Source organism: Ictidomys tridecemlineatus, chromosome 3, assembly GCF_052094955.1.
Source record: "Ictidomys tridecemlineatus isolate mIctTri1 chromosome 3, mIctTri1.hap1, whole genome shotgun sequence".
In the NCBI taxonomy this organism is placed as follows: Eukaryota; Metazoa; Chordata; class Mammalia; order Rodentia; family Sciuridae; genus Ictidomys; species Ictidomys tridecemlineatus.
This window is the reverse complement of record NC_135479.1, coordinates 45,240,862-45,262,902: the sequence shown is the minus strand read 5'-3', so window position 1 is coordinate 45,262,902 and position 22,041 is coordinate 45,240,862. Positions and strand designations below refer to the sequence as shown.

Below are 22,041 nucleotides of genomic sequence, written 5' to 3'. Positions count from 1 at the left end.
AGGGGAAATAAAAGTACACAAGTCCAAGTCTAAAACTTTAGTACATTTCCATGCATTTCCATACGCAAGTCCAAGTCTAAAACTTTAGTACATTTCCATGCAGATCTGAGCACTTGTGAGAGGGTATCCAGTTTGTCTAGTGATTATCCTTTAGAGAGTTGGACCACTATTGTGTGTTGCTAATCATTGACTGTAGTCCCCAAAAAGCCTGTGAAACTGTTATGTCCTATGAGGCTGGGGTTGTAGCTCAGCGACAGAGCGCTTGCCTTGCACATCTGAGGCACTGGGTTGGATCCTCAGCACCACATGAAAATAAATAAAGACATTGTGTCCATATCAAGAAAGATCTTTTTTTAAAAAAAGGTTATGCCCTATGTAATAGCAGAGTAACATAAAATAAAATTATATTCTATAATAAATAAATAAATAAATTTCAATGTAATTCAATAGATAGATGGAAAGATGAATCTGTGTAGGGAGAAGAATAAATTCTGTATTATTTATATTTCAGTCTAAGGAAGAGGCTTTTGCGGTTATTTAGTATTTTGGATAATCTATTCCACTACCCCTTCAACAGTCCATAATTTGACAGCTGTGTATTAGTAGATCCACTAATAAAAGGGAGACAGATAGATGAGAGATACACAGATATTACAAGGTAGATAATAGATAAAAACAACAAAGACCAAAGGAGAAAAGTAGTATGTCCTAAAAGTTTCACAGAAACATCAGTGATGTCTTAACCCTGCTGTTCTCAGAATCCTGCATTGAAAAATAGAAACTAATAATGGAAGGGAAGAGAAGAAGAGGTGTAGGTGATGTTGTGACAGAAAAAGAAACTTCTAAAAATAAATCCAACCACATTCTACAAAGTGTTAAGTCTCACTATTGACTTCCAGAGCAAGTAGTCCCTAAAACAAAGGCCAAACAGTAAATAAAATAATTCCATCAGGGCCTCTCAGGACTTGCTGAAGAGAAAATTAAAAGGAGAAATGATTTTTCATCCATGAGACTGAGAAGCAGAACCTATGACCAATATAAATGATTTTGTCTTCAAGCAAACAACAAATACTCAGGAGATCCCAAACTGAGAAACTTGGAGAGAGACAAGCCAAATTTAATAAGTGTATCCTAGATCATTAAAAGGCATGAATTTAAAAGGTATGCAAATTCACAAGCAGAGGGTGTAAAACATAAAGATGTGAGAAACCACCAGATGAACTGGGAAGGGTATATGATTCTGATAAGAAAAGACATATTATTAAGCATCTTTCAAAGACTTTCATTTTTTCAACCACATGCTCTACAATAAGAATTGCAATTATTTTTCACAACTACTGTATCATGAATGGCATTTGAGAAATATACTTCAGTCCAGAGTAACTTTTAAGGCATTAAAAAACCTGACATACATAAACAACACACGTCCAACACATGGCAATCTTACCCACTCCCGAGCTCCCATTCTGTTGCTGGGGCTTGCTGGTTGGTGCACTGACTGCTGAGACAGGGGAAGGAACTACTTGCTGCTGCCCTTGTCCTGAAATTCAAAAGGGAAAGGCCATTTTAGTGCAAATAATTTGAGCTAAGAGACTTAAATTTAAGTATAAAAAATACTCCAAGAGAGTGTAAATTTATTATTTCTCATAGGTCAGAATTCATGCTGGGGCATTCAAATGCATGTGGTGAATTTGCTAGGGGTTCGCTTTTTGTTTTCCTTGTAGAAAAGGTTAGCTCCATTTACCTTTCACCTGCTCATAATTGATGGCTTTCAGTTTTAATGAGGTTCTCCCCTAAAGCCTTGCCCATTTCTCCTGCAAGAACCTGCAGTAAAGTTACTGGGCTGAATCTGTGACACTACCACTATTTCCATAGCAACAAATAGATGTCATCAACAGAATCGTGTGTTCATGGCAGGATCTATCAGAAGAAAAGGCTGGGTGGTAGGAAAATCTAAAAGCAGTTCAATTGTCTCTGAAGTGTTCCTGCTTCAAAGGAAAAGGAGACATTCAGAAAGGACTCTCCCCTTTCCCTCCCAAAGCAACCTTATTTCGCTTCTGACAGTTGGCGGAAAATAAGAGTTGAAAGAGTCTTAGGTACCGTGAAGCGCTAGTGAACTGTCACAGCAGGGAGAGATGAGAATGGAGTTCAGAAGCAGTTGTGTCAAGAAAACAGGAAGATTAAAAGGAGAGGAGGGAAAATGAACATGTCCCTCAAGCAGAAAATAAGAATTTGCCCCTTGCCCTTTATACAAATGTTTATGAAGTTGAAGAATGTTAAAATGGTAAAACATGTCCCATGCTTTAAAATATTAGATTCATGGAATTTGATTTTGCCTTTGTAATTGGCTTCAAGATAGAAGTCAACTTCATCTGGGCTGCTCACCAAGAGTGCTTGCAGCACACAAGGGCAGCTCAGAAAAATGTCCTAGAGTGTATTAAAACATTAATAGTGACATAGCTAGCAAAGCTCCTCATTTGCCACTCTGTCTTTGCCTTCTTCAACTTGCTGGGTTCAAGTTCCTGTTGGACTTCCCAAGGTCCTAATTCAAATGGGCATGTTACATACTGATTTAATTTACTTCTGCCACTATTATGATTAAGCGGTATAGCTAAATGAGACATAACTGTGTCATTAGAGTACAATAAACCTAGCATAAAATGAAAAAGGTTAAATAGAACTATTCTTTAGTTCTTCCTATGGAGAGAAAAATTGAGATCTTATTTACATAGAAAAAGGACCTAGATTATTGACACAAATTTTCATGCTTACTTTTTAGCTTTTCCATTATCTCTGAATTTACAAAAGTGTCATAGAAACAGCATGGGAGAACTGTCTCCTTTAACAATGTGTCTTGTGAAGAAAACAGTTTTAAATTCTTAAATGAAACTTTTGAAAAAATTAGTAGGGAAAAGATGAGTTACTCAGTAATTAGTACTGAATTGGTTGGGGGAAGAACTATCTTTACCTGCTTCATAAAATACATGCCAAAAAAATAAAGATTAAACACTTAAAAATGAAACCATAAAATACAAACCCCTACTATCTCCCACCCCAGTTCCTCCCTTTCTTCTATATAGTCTCAAAAATGACTAAACTATCTAAACAATCTAAAAAGTCCCTTTCCTTCTCAGGGACCAGGGAGGAGAGGAGGGTAAGGGAAAATGCTAGGAAACAATACTGACCAAATTCTATTATGTGCATGTACCAATATGTAAAAATGAATCCCAATATTAAGTGTAATTATAATGCACCAATTAAAAATATGGAAAAAAAAATGTCCCTTTCTCAGGGTTTTGTCTGCTGCCTCACATACTGGTGGAACAGGAAACAACACTGGTTTTTGCTGATTACACATATTCAATTTCTATAAAAATGTAACTGAGCCAGGCATGGTGCAATGGTGTATATGCCATTTTTTTTTTTTTTTTGGTACCAGGGATTGAACTCAGGGAGGGGCACTCAACCACTGAGCCACATCCCTGTTTTGTATTTTATTTAGAGACAGGGTCTCACTGAGTTGCTTAATGCCTCACCTTTGCTGAGGCTATCTTTGAATCTGCGATCCTCTTGTCTCAGCCTCCCAAACCACTGGGATTACAGGTGCATATGCCTTTAATCCCAGCAATTTAGGGATTGGGATCGGAGGCTGAGGCAGAAGGACTGCAAATTTGAGGCTAATCTCAGCAATTTAGTGAAGCCCTAAGCAATTTAGCAGGACCTTGTCTCAAAAATAATAATAATAATAATAAAGGGTTGGGAATGTAGCTCAGGGGTAAAGCACCCCTGGGTTCAACCTCTAGTACCAAAAAAAAAAAAAAAAAGTAAAATTAAAAAAGATAACTTGACTCTTAGGAGGAAGTGGAAATAGTCAAATATAGAAAAGCAAAGTATAAGAGTGGTTACCAGGGCTGGACACAGTGGCTCACACCTGTAATCCCAGCGGCTCCGGAGGCTGAGGCAGGAGGATCAAGAGTTCAAAGCCAGCCTCAGCAACTTAGTGAGGCACTAAGCAACTCAGTGAGACCCTGTCTCTAAAAAAATACAAAATAGGGTTCGGGATGTGGCTCAGTGGTTGAGTGCCCCTTGTTCAATTCCTGGTACCCCCCACCCCCACAAAAAAAGGGGTGGTTACCAGGTATGAATAGGAGTGGGAACTGGGAGTTGAGTGTGTATGGAGTTTTAGTTGGGGAAGATGAAAGTTCTGGAATAGAGAGTGGTGATAAAAGAACAAAAGTGTGAGCAGATTTAATGTCACTGAGTTATGCACTTAAAAATGGTCAAGTAGCCAGGTGCTGTGCATGTACTCATAGTACCCCATACTTAGGGGAGGCTGAGCCAGGAGGACTGCTTAAGCCCAGGAGTTTGAGACTACCCTGGGCAACATAGCAAGACCACGTCTTCCGAAAAAATAAATAACTAAATAAATAAAAGAAAAAAAAAAAGGAAGAACGAACTACTCAGTGGCAGAGCGCTCGCCTAGCATGTATGAGGCACTGGGTTTGATCCTCAGCACTACATAAAAATAAACAAAAGTCTGTGTCCATCCACAATTAAAAAATTAAATTAAAAAAAGAACTAAATGTAAATTACTTAGTTACCTATTCTAAAAAGCACATTTTTTACATTTTAATATGTGATCTAAAATTAATGTTACCATAATATAAGTATAGCAATGATATACAGTCTTAACATTTATTTATTTAAGCAGTACTAAGGAATCCACCGAGAGCCTCCCACATGCTAGGCAGGCATTCTACCACTGACCTATATCCCCAAACTTTAAAAAAAAAATTTATTTTCAGACACAGTCTTACTAAGTTATCCAGGCTAGCCTTGAATTTGTGATCCTCTTGCCTCAGCCTTCCAAGTAGCTGGGACTACAGGCGCGTGCCACCGAATCTGGCATAACCCTTGGATTATTAAGATCCGATGAAACATCTAGCAAGTCTCCATTTAATAATAGCTACCATTTTCTGAGGGTTTACTATGCACCAGGTTCAAGGTCAAGTGCATTATTCCAGGAAGTATTAGTACTATGATGTAGACAGTACTATACCTTTTAAAAAGATAAGAAAACTAAGTTAGATATGTAAATGAAGTACCCAAAGTCACACAGCTGGGAAGAGTAAACCTAATCTTGAGTTCAGGTTTATGTATGTCCATGCACATCACTATATGCAGTTAACCGCGGGGGCGGGGGGAGAGAGGGAGAGGGGAGAGAGAGAGAGAGAGAGAGAGAGAGAGAGAGAGAGAGAGAGAGAGAGAGGGGGAGGGAGAGGGAGAGGGAGGGGGAGGGGGGGAGGGGTATGTGTGTGTGTGTTATTTGGGACTGAATCCAAGGCACTCTATCATCAAACTACATTCCTAGTCCTTTTTATTTTGAGACAGTGTCTTGCTTAATCGTCTAGGTTGGTTATGAACTTGCAATTCTCCTGCCTCAGCCTCCCTAGTCATTGGGATTATAGGCATGAGTTAAATTCAAATTTTAAACAACTAGTCCTGGCATTAATAAGTCTAATTATATAGAACATAACTAATAACCATGTCTGGTAATCAGGAAAAGCTACTAATAGGCTTAATAGCACATTTATTTATTTATTTATACATACATATATACATCCCCTTTTAAAATATTTTATTTAGATACAGTGTCTCACTGAGTTGCTTAGGCCCTCACTAAATTACTGAGGCTGGTTTTGAACTTACAATTCTCCTGCCTCAGCCTCCTGAGCCACTGGGATTACGGGCCCAACAAAAGAGCAATTCTTAACTCCTGCCTGCTTTGAACCACACTTGCAAATCTGGGATAAGAAACAGCCCCAAACAAATGGATAGTAAGAATCTTGGTGCATTCTAAATAGCAACCCCTCAACTGATGCACTGCGACAGAGCAGCTGCTCACAAGACCTCACATATATCAGTTTAAACTCAGCTAAAGTGCAATCTTTCTAAAAATCAAAATTATACTGCACAACAGTAATGTTGAAACTCAGTTTCTGATAATCTTCTGCTTTATGCCACCTGCAAATCAAACCATTACAATAAGATGGATCAACATTATAATTCTTAGACTCTTGATCTGCGCTGGTTTTCACATCATTGGCTCTGACACAGAAAGGAAATATTTAAAAGTAGACTCTTTAGCCATGCCTGGTGGTAGACACCTGTAATCCCAGTGACTCCATAGGCTGAAGCTTTAGTAACTTAGTGAGACCTAAGCAATTTAGAGAAACCCTGTCTCAAAATAAAAAATAAAAAGGGCTGGGGATGTGGCTTAGTGAAAAAAAAAAAAAAAACCAGATGCCTTGATTTACCTGCACTCACACTTATCATTTTTATTATCTATTATAATAGTAGGTGAGTCATGAGCAGAGAAAAAATAGCTTATAGCTAATGGAGTATACAGAACAACAAAAATCACAACTTTTACCAGCAAGTACTTTCTTTCTTTTTTTTTTTTTAATATTTATTTTTTAGTTGTAGTTGGACATAATACCTTTATTTTATTGATTTACATGTGGTGCTGAGGATCTCGAACCCAGAGCCCTTCATGTGCCAGGCAGGTGCTCTACCACTGAGCTACAACCCCAGCCCCAGCCCCAGCAAGTACTTTCTTAATACCAACTACAAAGAATAAATATCATAATTATAATTTTCTGTTTACACAAAATAGACAAAATCAGTCTGAAAAGAATTCCAACTAATGTCAGTAATAAAATATTAATATCTAAGAATTGGGGCTGGTGTTGTGGCTCAGTGGTAGAGCGCTTGCCTTGAATGTGTAAGGCACTGGGTTCGACTCTCAGCACCACATATAAATGAAAAAACAAAGGCTCATCAATAACTAAAGTGAATAAACTAAATAATTTTTTAAAAAGAATTGTATAGTATACTTAAGTACAATATTATTAGCAACAGTATATCTGTACAGAGAATTTATACACAAGCATATACACTGACAAAATTTAGTGGTAAGTATGAAAGATTTAAAATAATCCAATTCAGTATTATGTGAAGTATAAATTGTTTGAAGCTTTATTTCTTACACTTCAGAAATTCTGTAATCATCTCTACTTAATCTAGTAATAGTACTATACATGCGTATTTTAAATTTCAATGCACATTTTGGAATCCTGCTTATTTCTGGGCTTGATTTAGTCAACCAATTTTACTGGTCACCTGACAAGTAACAGGTTCAGGATTATGTACTGGGAGGATATAAAAATCTGATTTTAGTTCTCTGCCTACTAACACAAATTTCCTTACTTTCACAATAGAAAATTAGAAACCATTACTGTGAATATACTACAAGGCAGCTGTAACAATATTCCATCATGGCCCAACAATGTCATTGATCTAGTAACAATTCTATAATAATTCTGAACAGCAAAATATTTTCCTATCCTTGTGCACTTTTACAGACTCTGAAGAAAGGGAAGGGCCGTTAAACTGGATATTGAGACAAAGGAAGTATTTTTCCACAGCTATAGATCTGACTTCAAGCAATAATTATTTTTCAGCATTTCCATCTCCATCTTTATCACAAACACTTTTGCCCCGAATCATAAAATGTCCAGAGTAACCATTCAATTAAATACAACATAAAAAGCATTAGAAACCTGGCCAATGGTGATAAAAGTTGGCTACAGGCACACTTCCCTGCCCCTGCTGCACTCAATGATTTCACCAGGGATGCTAACTATTGCTTTACCTTAGCACTCTTTCTAAAAGCTGAGAATGTGATAACCAATGTGCTCATCTCAATAAAACTTTATTATTGCAAAATAAATGTGATATTCTAATTTAATTATTTGGCACTTTACCTGGTAAGTTCCAGTTTTCCCTCTCCAATTTAAAGCACCAAATTACTACTATTTGTGTAAGTAAAAATATCCATCAGGTTCCATTACTGGGAAGAGCATGGTGATGGCCTAGTTCCAAAATCTTGCCACTTTTCCTAAAAACCATACAAAGCAATAAAAACACAAAGCTACCCTATGTATGTTCACATATGTGAATACACACACATACCACATAAAAGCTGTATCTTTAATTTAGAGAAACTAGGACAGAGCAAACCTACAAATTTTTCAAATTATATGAAAGTAAAGCCAATAATAGCACCAGTTAAGAAATCACAACAGTAAGACAGAAGCAGCCTGGATGATTTAAATGTAAAAACTAAAATGTGCAAGTACTAGAATAAGACATGAGCTAATGCCTTAATAACTTTGGAGTGAGGAAGACATTTCTAATTATGGCTCAGAATCCTGAAGTCATAAAAAATAATTGGCAAATCCAATTACATTAAAAAAATAAAAACCTTACCACATAGCAAAATAAAAACACCATAAGCAAATCAGTCAAAAGGCTCTACAATTCATATTAGAGACAAAGGACTAGATCCTCTACTTTTTCTTTTCTTTTTATAATTCCCCTACTTTTATTTTGGCACTGGAGTTTGTAGTCTTTTTTTGTTTTTATTTTGAGATACACTCTTGCTAAACTGCCAATGTTGGTTTTGAACTTGTGATCCTCGCCTTCTAGTCACTGGGATTACAGGTATGTGCCACCTCACCCATACCCCCTATTTTTTTTTTTTTATTAATTGTTCACAACATTACAAAGCTCTTGACATATCATATTTCATACATTAGAATCAAGTGGGTTATGAACTCATACCCCCTACTTTTTAAAGAACTCTTAGAAATTGAGAAGGCAAACAACCCAAAAGAAAAATGGGCAATAAGAATAGCCACGCCATAGAAAAACAAAAATAAAACCAACAAGGTGCTTAAACATTTATGCTGATCTTGCTCAGAATACATATTAAAACTACACCTAGATACCATTTTTCATCTATCAAATTTGTAAAAATTCAAAATATTAATAGTATACTATCTTGGCATGGCTATGAAGAAACCAATATTTTTGTGTACTTCTGGTAGGAATATAAAAATGATACTATCTGATATGAAGTAGAATATCTAATTGTATTTACCAACCAGATACATTTAACAGTTAACTCAGTTATCTCATCTGTGGCAACCAAATCCCTTGAGTTCATATACGGGCCTATGTATGAAATTGTTCACTGTAGTAATGTTTCTTCTTTCTTAAGGTGCAAGAGATCAAACCCAAGGTTTCAGACATTTATAGCACTGTTTTAATAGCCAAAGCATGGAAGTAATCCAAGTGTCTTTCAATAAAGGGATGATTAAATAAATTATGGAAAAGCCACACAAATACTTAATTTAGAAAAAAAGAAAAAAAATGCTGCAACATATATAAGGAAATATCTTTAGGTTAAAAACTTTTTAAAAACGGTTTATAAGAGGATAAAAAAGAGGGTGTGGTAATGTATACCTGTATCCCAGTGACTCAGGAGGTTGATTACAAGTTCAAGTGATTACAAGTTGAAGATCAACTTTACAACTTAGCAAGACCTTATCCTAAAATAGAAAAGTAAAGGGAAAAAAAGAGAGAAAATAGGGGCTGGGGATGTGGCTCAAGCGGTAGCGCGCTCGCCTGGCATGCGTGCGGCCCAGGTTCGATCCTCAGCACCACATACAAACAAAGATGTTGTGTCCGCCAAAAACTGAAAAATAAATATTGAAGAATTCTCTCTCTCTCTCTCTCTCTCTCTCACTTTCTTTAAAAAAAAAAAAAAAAAAAAAAGAGAGAAAATAGTGCCATAATATGCTGCCTTGTAAGCAAGGTGGAGTACCGAACGATAATATATAATATTTGTGCTTAGTTATATTTACATAAAGAAATATATGAAGAACAAAAATAAATCATTATAAAGGGCAGCAGTGCCATAGAGAAAAATAAAATTATATCATTTGCAGGAAAACAGATGAAACTTGAGATCATTATTTTAAGTAAAATAAGCCAAACTCAGAAGGTCAAGGGTTCTATGTATTCTCTCATTTGTGGAAACTAGAGAGAGAAAGAGGAAAAGGAAAGGGACAGGGGCAGGGATCTCATGAAAATCAAAGGGGATTAGTAGATGAAAGGGAATAGGGGGTGGGAAAGAAGGACAGAGGAAGAAAGTGTTAAGGAATGATATTGGCCAAATTACATTGTTAAATTGTGTCCATGTGTGAATATGTAACAAAAAAATCCATTAATATGTAAAATTATAATGTACCAACAAACAAAATGCGGCCAGAAAAAAAACATGGTAGTAGAGACAGTAGTAGGATAAGATTTCTCTGACTATATAATTTTATAATTTTGACTTCAGAAAACATATATTTAAGCTGGGGTTGTGGCCGAAGTGTACAGCAAGGGCATGGGGCACTGGGTTTGATCCTCAACACCACATAAAAAAAAAAAATAAAGATACTGTGTCCACCTAAAACTAAAAAATACTTAAAAAAAAAAATATATATATATATATTTAAAAATTAAAACAAAAATTAATGGTTCTGGAAAAAAAATCTGATCATCTTTATTGTTTCAATTAAAAAATTATACATTTTAAAGGGCACATATACTAATATGAAATAATGATAACTTCCAATTATTTGACATTCCCATAATGGATTCACTCACACAATCTACATACCTAAATATAATTTTTACAGTAGGTAAAAGTTTGGTGTGAAGGTTAATCCTCAAAGTCCTGGATACAATAGAAAGAGAGGCTTCAGCTGGAAATCACCAATACTAACTCATTTCCTCAAGCAATTCACCATGTGACTTTCGGCAAGTCCCTTCCTTACCCTAACAACTGATCTCTAAAATTATTCCCTCGTTCTCCCATTCTGTAATTGTGTTCAGAATTGAAATCCAAGTTTCTTTTCCCTTCCTTTACTCTACTTAGGCAAAGGCTAGGACCAAGTTTTATTTTTTTATTTTTATTTTTTTATATTTTTTTTAAGAGAGAGAGAAAATTTTTTTTTTAATATTTATTTTTTAGTTTTTGGCAGACACAACATCTTTGTTTGTAATGTGGTGCTGAGGCTCGAACCCGGGCCGCACGCATGCCAGGCAAGTGCGCTACCGCTTGAGCCACATCCCCAGCCCTAGGACCAAGTTTTAGATACAATAACCATGACAGGATGTAGTTAGCCTCCAGTACAAAATTTATCGGGTTCAACTTCATTTATCTTTAATCCAGAGAAACTATGAAAGGACTGGGGTGAAGCTCAGTGTACAGAATGGCATGTGAGAGCTTGTAAAAATAAAAAAGAGGGGCTGGGGTTTTGGCTCAGTGGTAGAGTGCTTGCCTAGCATGTGCAAGGCTCTGGGTTTGATCCTCAGCACCACATAAACAGAAATAAATAAAATAAATGTATTGTGTCCAACAGCAACTAAAAATTTTTTTAAAAAAATTAAAAAGAGAGAAAGTGTGGACTGGAATTGTGGCTCAGTAGTAGAGCGCTTGCCTAGCACAGATGAGGCACTGGGTCCGATTCTGTGGCAACCAATAAATAAATAAAGTAAAGGTATTAAATAAAGTAAAGGTATTGTGTCCATCTACAACTAAATTTTTTTTTAAAAAAGTGTGAGAGCAAAAGCGTTAAGCAAAGAAGAATAAAAATGAAGATGATACAAAAGTTCATTCATTGAGGGGAACTATACACGTAAGATGACATCTTTAAAGTCCTGAAAAGAAAATAAACTGTCTACCTAGAATTCTATTCTCAGCAAAAATATCTCTGAAAGCCAAAGGGAAAATATTTTCAGACACAAAAACTGAAAGAATTCGGACTGGAGATATACCTCAGTTAGTAGGGTGCTTACCTTGCATGCACAAGGCCCTGGATTTAATCCCCAGCACCACACACACAAAAAAAGCAAAGAATTCACTACCAGTGGAAAGGATACCAGTTGGAAAAGTGGCCCTACACAAAGGAATCAAGAGCACTAGAAATTACAACTATATGAGTAAATATGTGACACTTTTTCTTATTATTTAAATCTCTTTTAAAAAATAATTGACTGCTTAAACAAAGATAGTAACAGGGGCTGAGGTTGTCACTCTGTGGTAGAGCTCTTGCTTGAATGCATGAGGAACTGAGTTTGATCCTTAGCACCATATAAAAACCAAATAAATAAAAATATTGTGTCATTCTACAACTAAAAACATTTTTTAAAAAAGATAGTAGCAATGTATTATAGGATTTATTACACAGATAAAAGGAAAATTGTTGACAACCATAATACAAAGTTTGGAGAAAAGAAAAGGGAGATTCCTATACTATACATGAAGTAGTACAGTATCACCCACAATAGACCATGATAAACTAAAATGCATACTATAAACCCTAAAGCACCAATAACAAAAAATTATAGTAATGAAGCCAGTAAAGAAGAAAATAATCATAAAAAATATTCAACCAAAAAGAAAGTATAAAGAAAAAAGAAAAAGAAAACCAGATAGGACAAATAAAAGACAAATAGAAAGGAGAGACTAAACATATCACTAAGTTATATGTTATAACTATACAAAATATAAATAGGCTAACCCCCAACCCATTAAAAGGCAGAAATTATCAAACTGGACAAAAAGTAGGACCCACATATATACTGTCTATAAAAATACAAATTTAATATTTAGATGTATTTAAAACTAGATTCAAATAAAAGGACAGGAAAAGATATAGCAAGCTAATACTAAATTTAAAAAAGCTAATGTGGCTTTATTTGTATTAAAACAGATTTCAAAGCACATATTTTCACTGGGAATAAAGAAAGTCATTTCATGATAAAGGAATCAATTCAGAAAAGAACATAATAGGTCTAGATGCTTATACACTTAATAATGGAGTTTCAAAATGTAGGAAGCAAAAGCTAACAAAAATTGCAAAGAGAGAAACCTATAACTGTAGCTAGAGTCTAAAATGAATCTCTCAAAAATAGAACAAGAGGAAATCAGTTAAGAATACAGAAACCCGGCCTGGGGATATGACTCAAGCGGTAGCATATCGCCTGGCCTGCATGCGGCCCAGGTTCGATCCTCAGCACCACATACAAACAAAGATGTTGTGTCTGCCGAAAAACTAAAAATAAATAATATTAAAAAAAAAAAAAAAGAATACAGAAACCTTAAACTACACTAACTTGACTTAACTGACAAAATACTCCATCCAACAACCAAAATACACCTTTTTCAAGTACACACATAATTTACTGAGACTATAATCTGAGACATAAAAATAAGACTAAATAAATTTAACAGGATTTGAGTCATAAAAGTATGTTGCTTGGCCACAACAGAATTAAATTAAATATCAATAACAAAAAGATCCCTAGAAAACCTTTACATTTGGTAAAAACCACAAAGTCAAAGAAATTAAAAATGGAAATAATACAGTCTTGAACAGAATAAAAATGAGAATGTAACATTCCAGAATTTCTGGATCTGTTAGAGCAGTATTTAGGGGTAAATTTATAACACTATAACCTATATTAGAAAGAAGAAAGCTCTCAGTAAATGTAGCTTCCACTTTAAGGAAAAAAGACATCTAAAATATTATGTAAACAGCACCACATAAAGATCAAAATCATAAATCACTACAATAGAAAACGTAACAGAAAAATCAATGAAACTAAAAGTTGGGTCTTTCAAATCAATAACATAAACCTCTAGTTAAACTGATCACAATAAAGAGAACATAGAGCTAGGGATATAGCTCAGTGGTAGAGCTCTTACCTAGCATGCACCAGACCCCAGTGGTACCACAAAACAAACAACAACAACAACAACAACAACACACACACACAAAAACAAAAGAAAGAAAGAAAGAAAAAAAAAAAACTAAAACAAGAAAAAAATTACCAATATGAGGAATCAGAGAGGTGATATCACCATAGATTCTACAGACCCTAAAATAATAATGAGGGAATATTATATATGAAACTACATATATGTATGTTTATAAGTACATATAAATCCATTTGATATTTTCTGCCTTTTAATTTATTTAACTAATTATTAATGTATTTATAACATTTAAACTTATACAGGCCAATAAATTCAAGAACTCAAATGTAATGGCTATATTTCTTAAAATACAATCTATTAAAGCCCACAGAAAAAGAAATAGATAACCTCAATCACCCTGTACCTAACAGATTAAAAAAAAAAAAGAAGTTAAAACCTTTTCGGGGCTGGGGTTGTAGCACAGTGGAAAAGCACTTGCCTAGCCTGCGTGAGGCACTGGGTTCGAGTCTCAGCACCACATAAAAATAAACAAATAAAATAAAGGCATTCTGTCCATCTACAACGACAAAATAAGTAAATAAAATTTAAAAAAAGAAAAAAATAAAGGCATGCTATCTGTCTATAACTACAAAATAAAAAATAAAAATATTTTCATAAAAAGTAACAAAGGCTAGGGTTGTAGCTCAGAAGTACAGCACTTGCATGTGAGGCACTGGGTTCGATCCTCAGCACCACATAAAAATAAATAAAAAATAAAGGTATTATGCCCATCTATTTTTTATATATTATATATAGCAAGCAAACAAAATACATTGGGTATCTTTGGTGAATTCTACTAAACATTAAAAAAAAATTTTTTTTTTTTTAGTTGTCAGTGAACTTGTATTTTATTTATTTATATGTGGTGCTAAGAATTGAACTCAGTGCCTCCACATGCTAGGCAAGTGTTCTACTACTGAGCTACAACCCCAGTCTATCTACTAAATATTTAAGGAAGAAGTAATGCTAATTCTATACAAACTCTCAGAAAATTTAAGAAGGAACACTTTCCAACCAATTCTGAGATCAGAGTTATTCTGATACCAAAGTCAGCCAGCCATGATTTAATAAACAAAAAACTACTGACTAATCTCTCTGAGATATGCAAAAATTCTAAACAAAATCAAATCAAGTAGACTTAGAAAAACAAATCCAACAATATGTAAAAAGAATAGTACATCATAATGACACAGACTTATCCCAGAAATCCCAGGTTGGTATAGAATTAAAAAAAAAAAAATCAATCAATATTATTCACTATATTAATCAAACAAAAACAAAACAAAACCCCCCACAATTATAATTATCAATAGAAACAGAAAAAGCATGACAAAATTGCTGAGGCTGGCTTTGAACTCCCCATCCTCCTGCCTCAGATTCCTGAGCCTCTGGGGTTACAGGTGTGCAATTATGACAGCACCATCATGCCTGGCTCACTTTTTAAAAACATTAATGTGCCCTAATCTTAAGAAAACACATTTCTCATTAATATTACAGATATCCTATAATACCCTCTATTGTTATAACATCCTAGACAGTTGTTATTTTTTAGCCTACTCTAACTGAATCTTACAGAGAATGTCTGTTACATTTTCTTTTTCTTCATAGATCATTTCTTCAGTATTGAACATAAGGCAGAATAACCTTGTTCCCAGATCCCCCAAATCATTGTGATTTTATTAAGACTAACAACTGAATCCATAAAATAGAATCCTGGATCAATAAAGAGTTATTCTGTTAAGGGTACAAACTTTAAAGAGCATTTTACCTTCATTATAGGGCACTGGATTACCAATTTTCATTCCAACTGTTTCAGCTGATTTCAAAACTTCTAAGTCCATCAAAATAACTACTCTCCTACAAGGGCAAAATAGAAACAAGATAGAATAAATTCAGAAGCATTCTAAATGACAAACTATTTAAAAAGCTTATCCTCAATAATCATTTGATAAAAACTATTCTCCCTTTGTCAACTGTTTTTCATTGTTGAATAACTTGAAAAATATATGATATCAATTCCTACACAAATATTTCCTTTAATCTTTCACTGCATCATTATCAAGCCTTTTAATGATTGCAGGGTATTCACTTCCCATGTAGTCCTTTAATTAAAATGCTGCATTCTTGCTACACACCATATCTTCAAGGAGCCACTGACATGATAAGAATTTAGATTATTAAACATGAGAGTATGTGGCACCAAAAGATTATGAATTCTCAGAAACATACTTATCTAAATAATTACAAAACCAATTATGACAGCAGGTATTTTAAAAAATGTAATTATTACCTATCTTTAAGAACTTACAGGCCTTTGACACATCTTTACCTCGGATTAAAATTTTTCAATAACTTTCCCAAAACCTTAGACCCCAAAAACCACTTTGATGAGTAAGATAAGTAGCTAAAATAAAAACCTTTGACATGTTTTACAAGGCTTTATGTGGTCTGGCCTTTCTAACCTCTCTGGTTCAACTCATCCCTCCTGAGTTCTCTGCCCTCTAAGCCACATCTTTCTATTCCTGCCATATGCCACAAGGCCTACTTCTGTACAGACTGCCCTCTGTGGCTTTTTACCCCCACTGATTCTTCTTCATCTAATACTTTTTTTTAAAATTCTTTTTTAAAGAACTTATTTTTTAGTTGGACACAATATCTTTATTTATTTATTTTTATGTGGTGCTGTGTATTGAACCTAGGGCCTGGCACATGCTAGGCGAGCGCTCTACGGCTGAGCCACAACCCTAGCCCTCTAATACTTTTAACCTCTCATCTCAAACATTATTACATTAAGAAATAATTCTCCAGTCTCTCATTTAAATGAGGTCTCCTTGTTCTACTCTTTGCTATAGCTAGGATTTGTTTTTTTCAGAACACTCTTGTTAGTTTAATTTCATATTTATTAGTAATTATTTTATTATATATCTCTCCTGGACAGGATCTCAATAAGTTCCCCAAGACCTTAAACTTGATATCCTCCTGAGTAGCTGGGATGACAGATGTGTACTACTGCACATGGCTAAGAATTCTTTAGAAAGTATTTACAAAAATATTTCTGAATAATATAATGTCTGATATTTACTTCAAATTTTTAGAGGAAAGAGGATGTGGAAAAGAGTACACAAAGCAAGATTGGATATCAGGTAAAATACGAAGCTGAAAAATGGGCTCTAATGGGAACTCACAATACCACTGTATGGTCTTTTTTTTTTTTGGTACTGGGATTGAACCCAAGGGCACAGTACCACTGAGATACATCCCAAGTCATTCCTTTAAAAATTTTTCTTTTTTTTTTAATTTGTAGGTGGACGCAAAACTTCATTTTATTTATTTATTTTTGGGTGGTGCTGAGGATCAAACCCAGTGCCTCAGTGCTAGGCAAGCACTTTACCACAGAGCCACAACGCCAGCCCACCCAGGTCCTTTTTTATTTTTTAGACAGGGTCTGGCTAAGTTGCTGAGGCTGGCCTTGAACTTGCAATTCTCCTACCTCAACGTCCTGAGTCACTGGAGTTACAAAAGTGTGAACCACCATACCTGGCTCTACTGTTTCAGACATTTAAAATTATTTAGAATAAAAACAGATTAAAAAAGAGAGAGAGAGAAAGGAAGCTAAGAGGATTACTTTCTAAGGCAGAATTTACTTTCTAGGAATGAAAGAACAATTCATTATTAGATAATCTATTAAAATAATTCATAATGCTAAAAGATTAAAAATATGATTGTATCAAAATACAGTAAAATCTTTTTTAAAAATTCAAGAGCCATTGCTAACAAAACCCTGAATAACAGAAGGACCTAAAAAATACCCTGAACATGATAAAGTGCATGCATTTATGTGATAAACACTATGGTAAGCACTAAGCATTTCCATCAAAATCATTATACAAATATGGTACCCACTACCACCATTACTGTCTAACTTTGATAGTGCTAGCTAATTCAATAAGATTAAAAATAAACAAAATGAATGACATAAATATCGAATAAGGAGATAATACAACTATGTATCTAAAAAATCCGAGAGACTTTAAATGGATACATACCATATTCTTACATAAAAAGGTCTCCTAACATCAAATATTACATAAATGTAACACAATTATTTGTATTCCAACACAATATTTGCTTGTTTTTTCAAACTCGATAACAGAACTCTAAAATTCATATGGAAGAATAAAGATGAGGACTGTTAAGAAAACTTCTGATATTTACTTCAAATTTTTGTAAACTGAAGTAAAAAAAGGAATATATTGTCAAAATAAACTACAATACTTTACAGAATCTGATATTTTAGCTGAAACTCTATATCACATAATTACAAGGTTGGCTAGGATATGTGGAAACTTCCACACTCATATGCTGCTGATGAGAAGCTACTTTGAAAAATAGTTCAGTAAGTTAACATCTGATCCAATTTTCATTCTAGATATGGTTGGACCTCAGAATCTATAGCGACTAGTTAGTTCCAGGATACCACTTAACACAATCTGGTACTATCTTTATCATCTATATTTTTTGGATAAGAAAACTAACATACTAAATTAAGTTTCTTTCATAAAGTTATACTTCTAATAAGAGGTAGGGTCAGTATGTAAAATGCAGGTTTGTTCAGTCTTTGAAGTCTGTGCTCTTAAATGCCTCATATTTCTGTAAAAAAATTAAAATTATTTAGAATAAAAACAGATTAAAAAAAGAGAAAGAAAGGTAAGAGGATTATTTTTTAGGCAGAATTTACTTTCTAGGAATAAAAGAACAGTTTACTAATAGATAATCTATTAAAATAATTCATAATGCTAAAAGATTAAAAGATTTTTTCCCTTAAAATAGAAATATTTAAGAACCAGGCATCTGACACACTCCCGAAATCCCAGCTAGTTGGGAGGCTAAAGCAGGAAGATTGCAAGTTCCAGGACAGCTTCAGAACTTAGTGAGACCCTTAGCAACTTAGGGAGACTGTCTCAAAATAAAAAATAAAAAGGGCTAGGAATGTAGCTCAGTGGTAGAACACCCTAGGGTTCAAAACACAGTACCACTACCAAAAAAATTTTTAAAAAAAGGTAGTGAAATAAAGCAGATCCCATGGGAGTAGAACTGATTCCTGACTGGAGAGAACAGGCATTGAAGAGTTTCCCAGGAAGGATGGTACTCAATTCCAGCAAGGTCCTCTACCCTTTCCCATAATCATGTCCTAAAGGACAGAAAATGGATGGAAAGCACAGCTTAAGACACACAAAGGTGGCCTGGAGTGAAAGATAACAGGTCTCAAGCGACAAGATTGGCAAGAAGGCACACCTAGCATAGTTAGAGCAAACAGCAAGTCTGGACAGAAGTGTCCACATGAAGCTCAAACAAGACAAAAGGAGACAACACAGCAATACTGCAAGACAATAATGCATAAAAATGAAAGGAACAAGGGAAGCGAAAAGACAATGAAAGAACACAGCCTGGAAGAAAGCAGAAGCCAAGAAAGGAAATGGATACTTCCCAAAAGTGATTCACAAAATAAATAAGACTGAATTAAAAAAAAAATTTTATATATATACATATATACATGCGCCAAAAGATTAGGTGAAACAAGACACAGAACAGGGACCTTTTTAAAAAGCTAAGAAATTATTACACATCTAATACTAAAAACATAAACATCAAAGAAGAGAAGAGAGCTAAAAACTATTATGTTGAGAAACACTGATGGAATCCAACACATATTAGAAAAAGGATTGAAGCACACTAAAGACTTACATGGAGAACAAAGTTACCCAGGAATTCAATAAATTACATAGAAAACAGCATAAGGGAATAACACAGAAAAAAACTTCAAAATGGAAGAACTGAATCTGCAGACTGAAAGAGCATACCGTATGCCGGCAGTGGGTAGGGACCGATAAATGAGAAAAACTTGATATTGAAACATAACCAGGTAAGTTAATTGAACATAAAGTATAAAAATAAAACAAACAAACAAAATAAAGGTATTGTGTCCTTCTGCAACTAAAAAAATATTAAAAAAAGAAAAGAAAAAAGAAAAAAGGCAGAAATTGCCAAGCACGGTAGTGGACATCTATATTCCTAGCAATTTGGGAGGCTGAGGCAGGAGGATCTCAGTGGTTTAGGAGGCTGAGGCAAGAGGATCTTGAGTTCAAAGCCAGCCTCAGCAACATTGAGGTGCCAAGCAACTCAGTGAGACCCTGTCTCTAAAATAAAATACAAAATAGGGTTAGGGATGTGCCTCAATGGTTGAGTGCCCCAGAGTTCAATCCCTATACCTACTCCCCTCCAAAAAACAACATAAATGCAGAAATCAGAATAGGCTGGTCTTGACTTCTATGGATCAACATTAAAATTCTGAGGGTAAAACTACAGTGGAACTCCAAAACAGATACCCAGCCAGGTTGTCATTCTAGAATAAAGGCAAATAGATTGGTATTAGGGAACAGGAGTATCCCAGGAAAAAGAAGTTTCTGAATTAAATCAAACTAGTCAAGAGAATCAAAATTAAGGAGATAAAGAGAAGGAAGGCTGGCAAAAATACAAATGTGCTTAAATTAATTTAACAGATTTTAAAACCATTTTAATCCTTAAAATTTGTTTATACATTTTGTCTTATTTAAATCTTTGTTATGTGGGAGAGCAGGAGAGCTCTACCACTGAGCTACATCCCCAGCCCTTTTATTTTGAGACAGGCTCTTGCTAAATTGTAAAGGCTGGCCTTGAACTTGAGATCATTCTGTCTCAGCATCTGGATTCACTGAAATGACAAGCATGCGCCACCAAGCCTGACTTCTTTAAATCTTCCCAGAAATTCACAGAAGTTTCTTTCTTCTGGTAAAGAAAAATTTGTCTGATTAAACCAGTTCCTTCCGCTCATTTGTGTTAAATCACTTAAAAAAATTTTAAACTAAACACAGTGTGAAACTTTGAAATTTTTAGTTCAACTTCCTAACCACAATAAAATCATCAAAATTAGGAAATTAAGCTGGGTGCAGTGGTGCATGCCTGTAATCCCAGTGACTGGGGAGGCTGAGGCAGGGGGATCACAGTTTCAAAGCCAGTCTCAGCAATGTCAAGGCACTAAGCAACTCAGTGAGACCCTGTCTCTAAGTAAAAATTCAAAAAAAGGGCTGGAGATGTGGCCCAGTGGTCAAGTGTCCCTGAGTTCAATCCCTGGTACCAAAAAAAAAAAAAAAAAAAGGAAATTAATATTCATACTTCCATCTAACCCAATAACCCAATTTCATCAGTTTTTTCAATCATGCCCTTTTTTTGTGGGGGGGGGACGGACTAGGGATCTAACCAATGGGTACTCTACCACTGAGCTACACCCTCAGCCTTTTTTAGTTTGAGACAGGTTTATCAAATGGGACCCTCCTGCCATAGCCTCTCAAGAGGCTGGGACTACAGGTGAGCACCATCCTGCCCAGTTGGATGATGCCCTTAACAGCAAAAAGAACTAGTTACATTTAATTATCACACCTCTTTAAACTCCTTCAATCTGCAAGTTTGTAAATTTTTCTTTTACTTTCAAGTTTGAAATTCTGAAGCTCAAAGATCAGTTATTTTGTAAATATCCCTCACTGGTCTGAGGCTTCCTTGTAATTGGATACAAATTATATACCTTTGGCAAGAATATGACAGAATAGTCTCTGAGTTACTACTGTATTCTATTAAGTGACACGTGATGTTCACTTGTTGCATTACTGGCAATTTTATCACTGACATTAGAATATGTCAGGTTTCTTCCCTGTTAAAATTTCTTTCTAGGGCTGGGGTTGTGGCTCACCTAACGTGCATGAGGCACTGGGTTTGATCCTCAGCACTACATAAAAATAACGAAGATATAATGTCGGGCTGGGGTTGTAGCTCAGTGGTAGAGCGCTTGTCTAGCACAGGTGAGGCCCTGGGTTCCCCAACACCACATAAAAATAAATAAATAAAGATTTTTTAAAAATATATAATGTCCATCTATAATTAATATATATATATATATTTTTTTAAATTACCTTTTAGCTGAGCACAGTGGCACACTCCTGTAAACCCAGCAACAGGGGCCTGAGGCAGGAGGATCACATGTTTGAGGTCAGCCTCAGGAACTCAGCAAGGTCCTAAGTAATTTAGGAGATTCTCTCAAAATAAGAAATTTTTAAAAAAGGGCTTGGGATGTAGCTCACTAGTAGAGCACTTCTGGATTCAATCTCCAGAACTTAAAAAACAAACAAAAAAAAAAACTTTTCTGTTTTTAATTAATAGTTATGTTGTTAAGAGGTACTTTAATTCTATAAATATCTTCTTATCAAATCTTCACCCACTTGTTTTAGTAT

The 22,041-nt window shown here is 34.9% G+C and overlaps 1 protein-coding gene across 2 annotated transcripts in view; it reads right to left on the bottom strand.

Annotated features, from left to right (window-relative positions):
* Rpa1 (replication protein A1) overlaps positions 1-22,041 on the bottom strand; it is a 54,689-nt gene that overhangs the window by 21,595 nt on the left and 11,053 nt on the right. For both annotated transcript variants that reach the window (XM_078042626.1, XM_078042627.1), the window contains 2 exons: positions 15,489-15,577; positions 1,448-1,540 (listed from right to left, as the gene is read on the bottom strand). In XM_078042626.1, the coding sequence (XP_077898752.1) occupies positions 1,448-1,540; positions 15,489-15,577 (182 nt within the window). The remainder of the gene's footprint in view (positions 1-1,447; positions 1,541-15,488; positions 15,578-22,041) is intronic.